The sequence below is a fragment of the Somniosus microcephalus genome, chromosome 2, assembly GCF_052327205.1.
Source record: "Somniosus microcephalus isolate GS21.2 chromosome 2, FLI_Smic_1.0, whole genome shotgun sequence".
Lineage (NCBI taxonomy): Eukaryota > Metazoa > Chordata > Chondrichthyes > Squaliformes > Somniosidae > Somniosus > Somniosus microcephalus.
In genome coordinates, this window is record NC_140988.1 from 170,936,814 (window position 1) to 170,950,544 (window position 13,731).

Below are 13,731 nucleotides of genomic sequence, written 5' to 3' on the forward strand. Positions count from 1 at the left end.
CAGCTTTCAAAATATAATTTTAACACTTTTGTGTTAACATAGTTATGTTATGCTATGTTTAAGTTGTCTATAAAGCTGAATCAGAAATCCAGAGAGCATCTGGTGACAGACTAAAATGAAGTACTAATGTAGGCTGACAAGAGCGGCACAGCACAAGTTGGTCTCCAGAGTGGCAAATGTACAATTTTGGTTATACCTTCCCCACAGAGCTCACCAGAAGGGAAATTTAAGTGGAAGGCAGCTACAGCTCCTTTTCTAGCATCTGGCTCACAAGCAACATAGCCAAAGGAATGAAAAGCGGGAGGATTCGAGCCCTTTTGTTTAAATGAGGATGCGTGGTACAGTAGAACTCATGGCAGTGGGTGGGGGGGGGGGGGGGGGTTGAAAAAATACAGCAAATTGAAAAAAAATACAGGACAAGCAAATTTCTCAATTTGTCGTTTGAGATCTAATTATGTGTGTTATTGGAGTGAAACGTTTCTGCAAAGCATCAAGTCTGCAAGATAACAGGCACATCAAAATGTTATCTACATGTTCTTTTGCAGAAAGTATGGCTAACAAAATACCTAGTATCCAAGACATTTTATTGAATATTCAAAATAGAAAGATCCCATAAATCTACAACTATGAACATTATATACAAATTTAATTCTAAAAAAAGTTGTTAAAGCAAACAGTATTTGCACATTCTACCCAACGAGAGCACCTGGATTACATAATGCCAGAGAAAAATAAGTGTTTAAATGCTTTGAATGTTGCCCACCTTAAATATAAATTGGTGCATGTGATCATTAGGTTATGGCAGTAGTACGGTAATTTCAATGGTCTAACCAATTTCATCAAAATACTCTACATAAGTGGCATAAGCATCTTCAAATAAATGGTTAAAGATGTCTAATTTAGAAAAGTATTCTGATTTTCCTATATAATAGCTCATTGCAAATTACTCCTTAAAAACCTGCATCGCATTTAACAAAAACATTGGTAAACTGTAAAACTATTTCTTTCCAAAGTATCCCTTCATTAGTTTGAACAACTACCCAGACAACACAGCAGTACAAATCCACCAACTGTTAATAGGCATTCCATTATTAAGTCTATTGTTGTATTTAAACATTTCTAAATTAATGTAACTTTCCTAATATAAAATATTTAATCTGATCAGCACAGTTTAATACAAAGCAATCTACATTAAAAATTACAAAAAATGATTCACGCAACAGCTTTATAATACACAAATATATCCAAACTCAACAGGTTATGAAAACTGTTGAGAGTTTAAATTATTCATAAAACAAAACAAAATGTTTAGTATAATGAAAGTGCAAAGGTAACAAAGTGTAAGAAAAAAAAATCTTATGATTTTACATAGTGAAACACCACCCTGTAATGTAGGAAAGTGGGCTGTAGTAACTGCTTGAAATTTAAAAAAAGCCAGAAATGCAACATTTTGTGATTGTCTTTCAACTAACACAGGCCTGGATCTGTAAATGTTAATCATGTTGATACCATTTGATCATAGAATTTAAGTTAAAAAAATACTCCCCAAGTGATCAACTGTTTATTCCCAATACATCTCAACTCATAGGTTAATGAGGTGCACATTGACCAAGAGATGCGCTGGAGCAGATTCATCTGAAGACCTTCCGTCGGGTACATAGATGTGGATTGATTGTTGCGACCACTAGAATGCATAAAGGTCCTCCTGTTGGTGACAAGTAAAAAGTAATAGAGATATTAAATTTGGAGAAAATACACAAGTCATGAACAAAATATGAAATTATGTTTCCTCAATCTCGGATTGATTTATTGCAGATTTGAGGGCTGCTCTTTGTTGAAAGGCTGCAGTTTACTGCACTAAGACAGTGAATTCCTTATCTACATTAACTTACTTCACACAAGTTACAAATTAAACTTACTCAAATTATTTGTTAACTCACAGAGGGGAATAACTAACTCAAGTATTTTGGTGATAGCTTTGTAAACAAGCCAATCTAATATACAAACATTTGATTTTAATATAAACTTCAACTTCAAACTGATCGTTTCAAAAATGGAGACACAAAGTAGTTTTCAACTTTTTGTAAACTTATACCACTTCAGTAAAATAGAAGGTGTATTGTGAAGACCTGTGAAATTATTTGAATTGAAACTTATTGACCGGCGCGAATTGGGAGAAACATAGAAGATAGGAGCAGGAGTAGGCCATTTGGCCCCTCGAGCCTGCTCCGCCATTCAATGCGATATGGCTGACCATCCAAACTCAGTACCCCGTCCCTGCTTTCTCCCCATATCCCTTGATCCCCTTAGCCTTAAGAAATATATCTAACTCCTTCTTGAATATATTTAATGAATTGGCCTCAACTGTCTTCTGTGGTAGAGAATTCCACAGGTTCACCACTCTCTGGGTGAAGAAATTCCTCATCTCAATGGCTTACCCCTTATCCTTAGACTGTGACCCCTGGTTCTGGACTCCCCCGCCATTGGGAACAGCCTTCCTGCATCTAGTCTGTCTAGTCCTGTTAGAATTTGATAAGTTTCAATGAGATCCCCTCTCATTCTTCTAAACTCTAGCGAATAAGCCTAATCGACCCAAATCTCTCTTCATACATCATTCCTGCCATCCCACGTATCAGTCTGGTGAATCTTCGCTGCACTCCCTCCATGGCAAGAACATCCTTCCTCAGATAAGGCGACCAAAACTGCACACAATACTCAAGGTGTGGTCTCACCAAGGCCCTGTACAACTGCAGCAAGACATCCTTGCTCCTGTACTCAAATCCTCTCGCTATGAAGGCCAGCATACCAGTTGCCTTCTTAACTGCCTGCTGCACCTGCATGCTTAGCTTCAGCGACTGGTGCACAAGGACACCCAGGTCTCGTTGCACTTCCCCTTTTCCCAATCTACTGCCATTCAGATAATAATCTGCCTTCCTGTTTTTGCCACCAAAGTGGATAACCTCCCATTTATCCACATTATACTGCATCTGCCCAATCGCCCAACCTGTCCAAATCGTACTGGAGTTTCTCTGCATCCTCCTCACAGCACACACGCCCACCCAGCTTTGTGTCGTCTGCAAACTTGGAGATATTACATCTAGTTCCCTCGTCTAGATCATTAATATATATTGTGAATAACTGGGATCCGAGCACCGATCCCTGCGGTACCCCACTAGTCACTGCCTTCCACTCGGAAAAAGACCCGTTTATTCCAACTCTTTGCTTCCTGTCCGCCAACCAGTTTTCTATCCAAGTCAGTACCTTACCCCCAATCCTATGTGCTTAAACATTGCACGCTAGTCCCTTATGCGGGACCTTATCGAAAGCCTTCTGAAAGTCCAAATACACCACATCCACTGGTTCTCCCTTATCTATTCTACCAGTTACATCCTCAAAAAATTCCAGTAGATTAGTCAAGCATGATTTACCTTTTATAAATCCATGTTGACTTTGTCCGATCCGGTCACTGTTTTCCAAGTGCTCTGCTATTACATCTTTTATAATGGACTCTAGCATTTTCCCCACTACCGATGTCAGGCTTACCGGTCTATAATTCCCGTTTTTTCTCTACCACCTTTTTTAAATACAGGAAACGTTCGTTTAACCGGAGGTTAAAAGTCCGGGAAGCTCTATCTACCGACAAAATTCAGGAGCCGTTTTCTGTAAGTTTTTTTTACTTCTCGTTGCTTTTTTTTCCCCCCAGTCAGGCTCTGCAAGGTCTGCAGCTAAGCAACAGCTTCAGCTAGAGACGCTTGCAGCTGCAGCAAACTGTTTTGAAGCTGTTGCTAAGCAACAGGGTTTGTTGATTCACACGGAGCTGAAAAGCTCTGCATGTTTTAACATTGCCGCTGGTTTATACGGCAGTTTTGATCTAATGGCACCAGCTCGGTCCCGTCAGTGCCGGATACCAGAAAGTGTCCAGTAATGGGGTTACATTAACTACCTTCCAATCCATGGGAACTGTTCCAGAGTCGATAGAATTTTGGAAGATGACCAGCAACGCATCTACTATTTCTAGGGCCACTTCCTTAAGTACCCTAGGATGCAGATTATCAGGCCCTGGGGATTTATTGGCCTTCAATCCCATCAATTTCCCTAACACCATTTCCCTACAAATACTGATTTCATTCAGCTCCTCCCTCTCATTAGACCCTATGTTCCCCGACATCTCTGGGAGTTTATTTGTGTCCTCCTTTGTGAAGACAGAACCAAAGTATGTATTTAATTGGTCCGCCATGTCTTTGTTCCCCATTATAAATTCCCCTGATTCTGACTGCAAGGGACCTACGCTTGACTTCACCAATCATCTTCTCTTCACATATCTATAAAAGCTTTTACAGTCAGTTTTTATGTTCCCTGAAAGCTACTCTCATACTCTATTTTCCCCCACTTAATTAATCCCTTTGTCCTCCTTTGCTGAATCCTAAACTGCTCCCAATCCTCAGGTTTGCTGCTTTTTCTGGCCAATTTATATATGGAGCAGGGAATGATTCCTGCATTGGAACAGGTAGGCCCGAGACACACTCGATATTAGGCCTCGGGCCTCATTTACACGAGACCAGCAAGCAGGAGATGTTTACTGAGCTCGTCAGTGAAGATAATTTCAATTTTGGGCCACTGTGGGCTCTCGGATAGGTACTGGAAGAAGGGAGGAAGCAGCTTGGGGGGGGGGGGGGGGGGCGGGGGAGGGCGCAATCGGGAGAGGAGGTTAGGCAGTTAAGTAGGAAGGGCCAAGTGGGGATGGCAACTGTCTTCAGCACTGTAGTGGACCCAGCAGAATCGCTGGTGTTCCTCCCGGTTCCGCTTTTAGTTAAGTGTTTTTTTTAAACTTACCTTTTTGGTGACGGTTAGACCTCAAGTAGACCACGTTTCCCTGAACACAGTCCAACCTTGCAAAACGGGCATTAGGCTCCCTGTTTGCTTATGCATCCTTGACACCTCTTTTCCTGCCTTTACCAATATGGCAGGCGGCACACTCCTGGTGCGTAATGAGCATGCACGCATTCTGCCATCCATGTTGGATGCTTAGGTGCCGTTTTAAACTTGAAAAATGGCACGCCGCCATCGACTTTCTTTGCCATTAACTATCAAGTGACAAAATGACAATAACTTGCACCTAAAGCCCTAAAATGGGATATAAAATAATATGCACTATTCCTCATTATGCATCTTGAATAAAGCTCATTAATTAAGCAGTGGACCAACATAAAATAAGTGGTTTGCTATATTACTCTCTCGTTCTAGAAGCGGAGGAGGCAGTGTTAATAAGTGGTTTGCTATATTACTCTGGTTCTAGAAGCGGAGGAGGCAGTGTTAATAAGCTGACTGCTGTGCAATGTAACTTTAGAATTTTTGAACCCTTTCGTCAAAATCTTAAAAGGAAAAACTGCACTAGCAATTAAAATGTGACACTATCATTCCTATGAAACATGAAAGCTATCTTATGGAAAAGGTATATGTTAAAATTAATATTAATTCCATAAGCCTTGGGCCTCTTTAAAAGTCTCGAGAGCTTTCGAAAAATGCAAGTAAATTAGATCTGCCAGATAACCTTTATCCACTAATTTAGTCACATCAAAAAATTCCATCAAGCATGTGAAACATAGGCCTGGAAAATTGCGGTCGGAGGCTTGCTGAACCAAAAACTACGTACTTACATTGTATCTCCGGAGCTTCAGACAGTTCCAGTCCTGGGCCTGCAGGGGTACACCTGCATAAAGGCGCACGGATCCCAGGGGTGCATGCGATTCGCAAATGTCGCTGGGATCACGTGAGCCAGGCCAACCAATGACAAAGGGGGATTCCTATGATGCTTATGGGGATTCCATTTACATAGACACATAGAAGATAGGAGCAGGAGTAGGCCATTCGGCCCTTCGAGCCTGCTCCGCCATTCAATGAGATCATGGCTGATCATCCAAATTCAGTACCCTGTCCCTGCCTTCTCCCCATATCCCTTTAGCCTTAAGAAATATATCCAACTCTTTTTTGAATATATTTAATGAACTGGCCTCCACCGCCCTCTGTGGCAGAGAATTCCACAGGTTCACCACTCTTTGGGTGAAGAAATTCCTCCTCATTTCAGTCCTAAATGGCTTACCCCTTATCCTTAGACTATGACCCCTGGTTCTGGACTCCCCGGCCATCATAAACATCCTTCCTGCATCTAGTCTGTCCAGGCCTGACAGAATTTTATAGGTTTCGATGAGATCCCCTCTCAATCTTCTAAACTCCAGTGAGTATAAGCCCAATCGACACAATCTCTCCTCATACGTCATTCCTGCCATCCCAGGTATCAGCCTGGTGAATCTTCGCTGCACTCCTTCCATGGCAAGAACGTCCTTCCTCAGGTAAGGCGACCAAAACTGCACACAGTACTCAAGGTGCGGTCTCACCAAGGCCCTGTACAACTGTAGCAAGACATCCTTGTTCCTGTACTCGAACCCTCTTGCTACGAAGGCCAACATACCATTTGCCTTCTTAACCACCTGCTGCACCTGCGTGCTTACCTTCAGCGACTGGTGCACAAGAACACCCAGGTCTCTTTGCACTTCCCCTTCTCCCAATCTATTGCCATTCAAATAATAATCTGCCTTTCTGTTTTTGCCACCAAAGTGGATAACCTCACATTTATCCACATTATAGTGCATTTGCCATGTTTCTGCCCAATCACCCAACCTGTCCAAATTGTACTGGAGTTTCATGACATCCTCCTCACAGCATACCCTCCCACCCAGCTTTGTGTCGTCTGCAAATTTGGAGATATTACATCCAATTCCCTCGTCCAGATCATTAATATATATTGTGAACAGCTGGGGTCCTAGGACCGATCCTTGCGGTACCCCACTAGTCACTGCCTGCCACTCGGAAAATGACCCGTTTATTCCAACTCTTTGCTTTCTGTCCGCCAACCAGTTCTCTATCCAAGTCAATACCTTGCCCCCAATCCCATGTGCCTTAATTTTGCACGCTAATCTCTTATGTGGGACCTTATCACAAGCCTTCTGAAAGTCCAAATACACCACATCCACTGGTTCTCCCTTATCTATTTTACCAGTTACATCCTCAAAAAATTCCAGTAGATTGGTCAAGCATGATTTACCTTTTGTAAATCCATGTTGACTTTGTCCGATCCTGTCACTGCTTACCAAGTGCTCTGCTGTTACATCTTTTATAATAGATTCTAGCATTTTCCCCACTACCGATGTCAGGCTTACCGGTCTATAATTCCCCGCTTTTTCTCTACCACCTTTTTTGAATAGTGGGGTAACATTAGCTACCCTCCAATCCACGGGTACTGTTCCAGAGTCTATCGAGTTCTGGAAGATGACCAGCAATGCATCTATTAGTTCTAGGGCCACTTCCTTAAGTACCCTGGGATGTAGATTATCAGGCCCTGGGGATTTATCGGCCTTCAGTCCCATCAATTTTCCTAACACCATTTCCCTACAAATACTGATTTCTTTCAGTTCCACCCTTTCATCAGACCCTATGTTCCCCGGCATCTCTGGGAGGTTATTTGTGTCCTCCTTTGTGAAGACAGAACCAAAGTATGAATTTAGTTGGTCTGCCATTTCTTTGTTTCCCATTATAAATTCCCCTGATTCTGACTGCAAGGGACCTACGCTTGACTTCACCAATCTTTTTCTCTTCACATATCTATAAAAGCTTGAACGTATGGAATCCTCATAAGCATAATAGAAATCACCTAATAAATAAAATTTCACAACACGTCAATAAAAATAAAGGATCAGAGGTTCAAAATTGATTAAAATACCCTTTAATTGAACATTTAAAATAAAAATATAAATTTTTGAAAATTAAATTTAAACATTATTAAACGGGACAAAATTTACCTCAACTAATTTTAAATGTCAGTGAATGTTTATCATTAAAAAAAAATTAACATTTATTTTAACCCTTGGGTATTCGCCGGGCAATAATTGGGCTAATAGCCCAACTCTGCACCAGCGGAAGTGAATTTATAGCAGATGCAGTGGATCTGTCCAAGCAAAGCTTGACAGATCGCAAGTTCCAGGTCTTCGCGCATGCGCATCGCTGTCGTAAATTCTGGGCAATAATCTTTTGCTTCCAGGCCCATGACAACTAATTCTTGTATCCTCTATGCTCTTTGGATGAAAATCGATACCAAAGTATACAATTGAAAATCTCATTTCATGCATGAGATCCACATTACATGTCGCTCTCCATGAGATCTCAATGCTGAGTTAATAACATCTGAAAAGTATTAAAACCTGAAACTATGATAAGCTTAGTGCATCATCAAAATGTACACAAACATGGATTTTAAATGCAAGACATTAAAGCTTCATGTTTTAATATTGTTCAAGTGCCAATGATTCACTATTTTGTGGTCAACCAACTGAAAGTAGCAGGTTGTAAGTTGTTGTTTATAGAAATCTCACCATACTAAAACAAAACCGGTTAGAGAGATTTTAAAGATCCCTTTTGTGAATAGGCTGCAATATAAGCTAGTTGATCCGACTAGTTTTGCTTTCTCCCTTTCTATCTCACTATGGTAATTTATTTTAATAAACTTTCAGAATGGGCATGCAATTGGCAAATGAACTTCAATATAGGCAAGTGCAAGGTAATACATTTTGGTAGGAAGAATAAGGAGGCCACATACTCCATGGAAATTAAGTGTCTAAATGGGGTAGAGGAACAGAGGGATCTGGAGGTACAGATACACAGATCACTAAAAGTAGCGACAATAAGGCCATAAAAAAGCAATGGGGTTTATTTCTAGAGGGACAGAATTGAAAAGCAAAGAAGTTATGTTAAACTTGTATAGTACCTTGGTTAGACCACACTTGGAGTACTGTGAACAATTCTGGTCTCCATATTATAAAAAGGATATAAAAGGAGAAGGTGCAAAAAATATTTACTAGAATGATATCAGAACTGAGTTTATACCCATCAGGAAAGATTGAAGAGGCTGGGACTCTTTTCTCTAGAAAAAAGACTGAGGGGGGGGTGACCTGATAAGGGGTCTTCAAGATTATGAAAGAGTTTGATAGGGTAGACGTAGAAATGATGTTTCCATTTGTGGGTGAGACCAGAACTAGAGGCCATAAAAATATGGTCACTAATAAATCCAATAGGGAATTCATGAAAACATTATTTTTCCCAGAGAGTGGTTAGAATGTGGAACTCACTACCATAGGGAGTAGTTGAAGTGAATAGCATAGATGTGTTCAAGGGGAAGCTAGATAAGCACGAGGGAGAATGGAAGGATACGTTGATGGGGTTAGATGGAGGGGTCGGAGGAGGCTCGTGTGGAACATAAACACTGGCATGGACCTGTTGGGCTGAATGGCCTGTTTTTGTGCTGTAAATACGGTGTAATTTTCATAGGACCCTTGGTAAAATGTATTCTCAAGCCTTTACCTGAACTAACCTTGTCTTACTCTTGTTTGACACAGAATGCAGAGGACTTGCCCTAACAGAACATTAAAGCAATAACGCATCTCAAAGTGAAAGACACTTAAAACTTGAGGGGGAAAAATATTTCCACCATCTCAAGAGGAAAATCTTGAATCCTGAAGGTGGCACATGTTAGAAGAGTTCAGTGTGTGTCAACTGTGATGGGAATTGGACAAAGCTGATTTTTATTTCAAGGCTACAACTATTTATGACTCAGCTCTCAGCACCCTATTTAACAAATAGAGTATAACATTAAAATAAAATCATGGTCAGAGGCTTAGAAAGTTATCAACCCCTTCTGAGCTAGGGAATTGTGCATACTGAGGGTGTGAAGAAAGATGGGATTATAAGGGTCATAGATTTTGGGCTTTTACTAGTTAAAAAAAAAATCTTCAATTCAGTTGATTCATAGAGGTCAATACAGGACTGTTGTGGAGTAGACCATTTCCAGTAAGGTGGTGACAATTTCCTAAAGGTGGAAAACTGTAAGCAACACCATGGAATTTTGAAAACAAAAGCACCAAAATTATGCAATTATTTGGACCAAAAAACACAAAGATTGAAACAAAGAGGAACATATTTAATTCAGAGAGCTTTCCTTTTTAAAGAGAGAGATTTGGACAGAAGCATTCGTGCTCTGGAGTGAACAGCTACAAGAAAGTGGTGTTTTGCTTTCAAATGTCTTAATCATCAAGTTTGAAGTGGATATTAGTAGTTTTCACAGCACATTGGTCCTAGAACATGAGCTCAAGAAAAAAAATGGTCTCTTAACTCATAGTACTTCACACAAAGTGTTGGATGAAATGTGATGAATTATATTAAACATAAAATAATCCAGTTTGTACTCCAAAATAAAATATATCATATTCAGCATTAAATTCCTTTCTTCTTATTCAACTATCCTCATTTATTTGTGCATGAAGACAAATTGAATCCAAATGTTATGAAACCAACAGCTTAATTCTATATAAAGCTAAATGATTAAAATTAGTTTTAAGAAACCTACCTTCAAGAAGCTGCCCATTTCATCTACCAGTATTCCATTATACTGCTACAATTTTAGACAGAAATGCAAATGGTTAACATAGACACAATCAATTCAATTCAATTTCAGCATTGTAGCTATTCCATTTAACTTTAATGAAAATAAATCTTAGCCACTCAGTTTAGTGAAGGGTTTCTTTCAAAATGGCCTATTCTGTTAAGGTCTAACATTTAAGTAGTCGAGTTGGTATTTCGTTCACATTAATACATATTTATCTGCAGTGACAGCTATGCAATACAAGATATTAAATATGATTAAGTTAAACATTGTATTAATACAACAGATTTGAATACAACAAACTGCAAAGCTCTACACAGCACAAAACATTTCACAGTTCTGAAATGCAAGCATTGCCATTGCTCCCCACTACCAAGAGGAATCTACAAGGTGATAAGGCAGGTCAACACGAGTATAAGGTATAGGGACTGATTCTTTATACAAGGTAGGGGAGTGTTGTAGGCATATTTAGTGTTTCTGTCTCAGGCAACTGCTGGCTGGTTATTTAAAAATGAAACAGTGTGTTATTCATAATGATAAATTATAAAATTCAGTTTTCCTTTACAACACTTTATTATTGGTTATAGACATTTGAAGAGCCTGAAGAGAAAGTGATATTGGTGCAGAAGCATTAACTGAAATACAAGATGATTATCCATTTTATTCAGCACAATTTACAAATTACAGTTGAAATCACTTGATACAATGTACAGGGTCACTTTGTGATCCAATTCTGTATCGTGGCAATATCACTCTGAAAGATATCCATTTACTCATTCCATCTTATTCACCAACAGGCCAAAACATCAGAAATCTTTATAGGAAAACATTTTCTGCTGTCATGACTCCATTGCCTTGACAGCCTTCTTTCAGCCATACTCCATCCACTCTTTCAAACAGGACTTTGTCCATATTCATTCTAGCTCAATAACCAAACCATTCATTCTTCTTTGGCTCTTGCCTATCAAACACCCATTCTCTAGTGCCAGCTTTTCATCCAGACTTCAGCATCCTTTCTTTATGCTTCTGATGTGGATCAGCCAGGTCAACAATGTGGAACAGCCAGGTCAACAATGTGGAACACTCCTTTTTGCCTTAGTGACCCTAGGCCTGGGATTGGGGTGGGGGAAGGAAAGCAAACAGCTGTGGTTCCTGCATGTAATTGCGTTGTAGTGATCCCTGCTGGGAAGTGTGTGGATGCCAAATGAGGATTGAATCATATTAAAGTGTAATTCTCCCCTGAAACAAAAGAATCTGCAAATGCTCACTATATCCAGGATCTCTCAAAGAATTGATGAAGTACTGGAGGGTTATTACTGCTCAGGGAACTGCACAGGTCAGGTTTCAGAAGAATATTGCAATAACTTAAAAAAAATATTCTTGTCTTCTTGGTGTCCTGGCCAACACCCTACCCTCAACCGCCACCAAAAGCAGATTGAAAGGTCAATTACCATAACTGCTGTTTGTTGGACGTTGCTGCGCACAAATTAGTTTCCATATTTGTCTACTTAACAGTGATTACACTTCAAAAAGTAATGAATTGGGCGTGATGCTCTTTGAGACACCCTAAGAACATGATTAGGTGCTTCATAAATGCACCATAAAGACAGTAAATATGCACCATTATTCTGTTTCATAATTAAAAATACAATGTACTCAAATCATATTTAGATCACCAAAGCAGCCATTACCACCCATTGCCCAAATACTACAATTAAGGGAATTACTTTAGTAAGACAAGGGATAGGCCAGCATCTGCAACAGTATTGTGCTGATGAACTAAGGTGGAGAGAATGTCGTTCATTGGTGCCTTTAATTTGCTAACTGCTTTTTAATGGCATTTCTTCAGTCAAATGGACTCCTAATAGCACCCATCAGAAAAGGTATTTCTAAAGTTTATTAATTCTTAATAGCAGATTTACACCTACATCTTTCCAGGACAACCACATAGTGCCCCACAGACTCTTCAATATCATTCGAAAATCCTTACATTTTTAAGCAACTTGTTGAATTGCAAATATAAACAAATATTAGACATTTGCACTTGAGAAACTGTAGGTGCTTTGCAAAACCAATTGAGGTCATTTCCAAGCTCAAATACCTCCTTTAAGGAGGGAAGCTCGGTTGAAATATAATGGTGGAAAGCAGGAAATGACAGATAGCCAATAAGATTGTAGACATTTTTTTAGATCCAGAGAAATTGACTCAGCAAACTATTACATGGCCAGAAGTCAATAAAGCATTTGTTATGGAAAAATTTAAAACATAACGAGTTTATATGACCAGATGAGATACACTGCAGAATCATCATGGAGATACAAGAGGCTCTGCTTAATATTTAGATGCTCCCTAAATACAAGAGCTGCACTTGACAATTGGACTATAGTGAATGCTAACTTAATGTTCAAAGGAGAAGCAGGACATAAACTGAGGAATTAGGCCAGCCTGACAGGTAATCAATAATGGGTAAAATGTTTCAACAGAACACTGCCATTTTCTTTTACCTTAAAAGCATGTAAGCAATAAAAATGGCATACTTTTACATCAGATTATGCTTCAAAACAATTGGGAGTTCCTGGAGGAAATAACTAAAATTAATGTTGGGAGTTAGCCAGGGGATGGAATTTATTTTGATTTTCATGAATGTTGCAATAAAGATTCACATGCAAAGGTTTTAAGCATGAATAATAACCTAAGGCTCGAAGTTATGAGATGTGCTCAACTAATCTGTATTGTAGAAAATATGACTATGGGAAGTCATAATCCTACGAGGAGTCTGGACTTGAGGAGGCTGACTATAAACAGAGCGGGAGCAGAGGCAGCGCAGACCTGCGAGGAGTCGGGACCTAAGGAGGCTGACCATAAATAGAGCGGGAGCAGAGGCAGCGCAGACCTGCGAGGAGTCGGGACCTAAGGAGGCTGACCATAAATAGAGCGGGAGCAGAGGCAGCGCAGACCTGCAAGGAGTCGGGACCCAAGGAGGCAGTATATCTCAGAGAAATTCTAAAACAACAAAAAAAATAAGGAGTGACATCACAGGTCTTCAGGAAGGTGATTACTTGGTGAATATTAATGTTTTTTCTCTCTAAGCTAAGCAGTGGTTTAAACTAAGAGTGGGAAACTATAACGTACTTTATTAAATTAAACACCTGACTAGATAAACTAATTAATATAACTATATACAATCGTTGAATAAAGATTTTAACTAATGAAATGAATAAAAGGTTAGACTAAGCTATAGC

General features: G+C 39.6%; 1 protein-coding gene across 17 annotated transcripts in view; it reads right to left on the minus strand.

The window, feature by feature from the left end:
- Window positions 1–567: 567 nt before the first annotated feature.
- The window catches only part of LOC147123101 (prominin-1-A-like), a 240,309-nt gene continuing 227,145 nt past the window's right edge, over window positions 568–13,731 (minus strand). For 7 of the 17 annotated variants that reach the window (XM_085966480.1, XM_085966412.1, XM_085966440.1 and 4 more), the window contains 2 exons: window positions 10,454–10,498; window positions 1,662–1,705 (listed from right to left, as the gene is read on the minus strand). Coding sequence is in view for 10 of the 17 variants with exons in the window: in XM_085966404.1 (XP_085822530.1) it covers window positions 1,531–1,705 (175 nt within the window). In the remaining 7 variants the exon portion in view is untranslated. Of the gene's footprint in view, window positions 1,706–10,453; window positions 10,499–13,731 lie in introns of all 17 variants that reach the window. The other 10 variants (XM_085966404.1, XM_085966387.1, XM_085966420.1 and 7 more) reach the window with 2 other exon arrangements.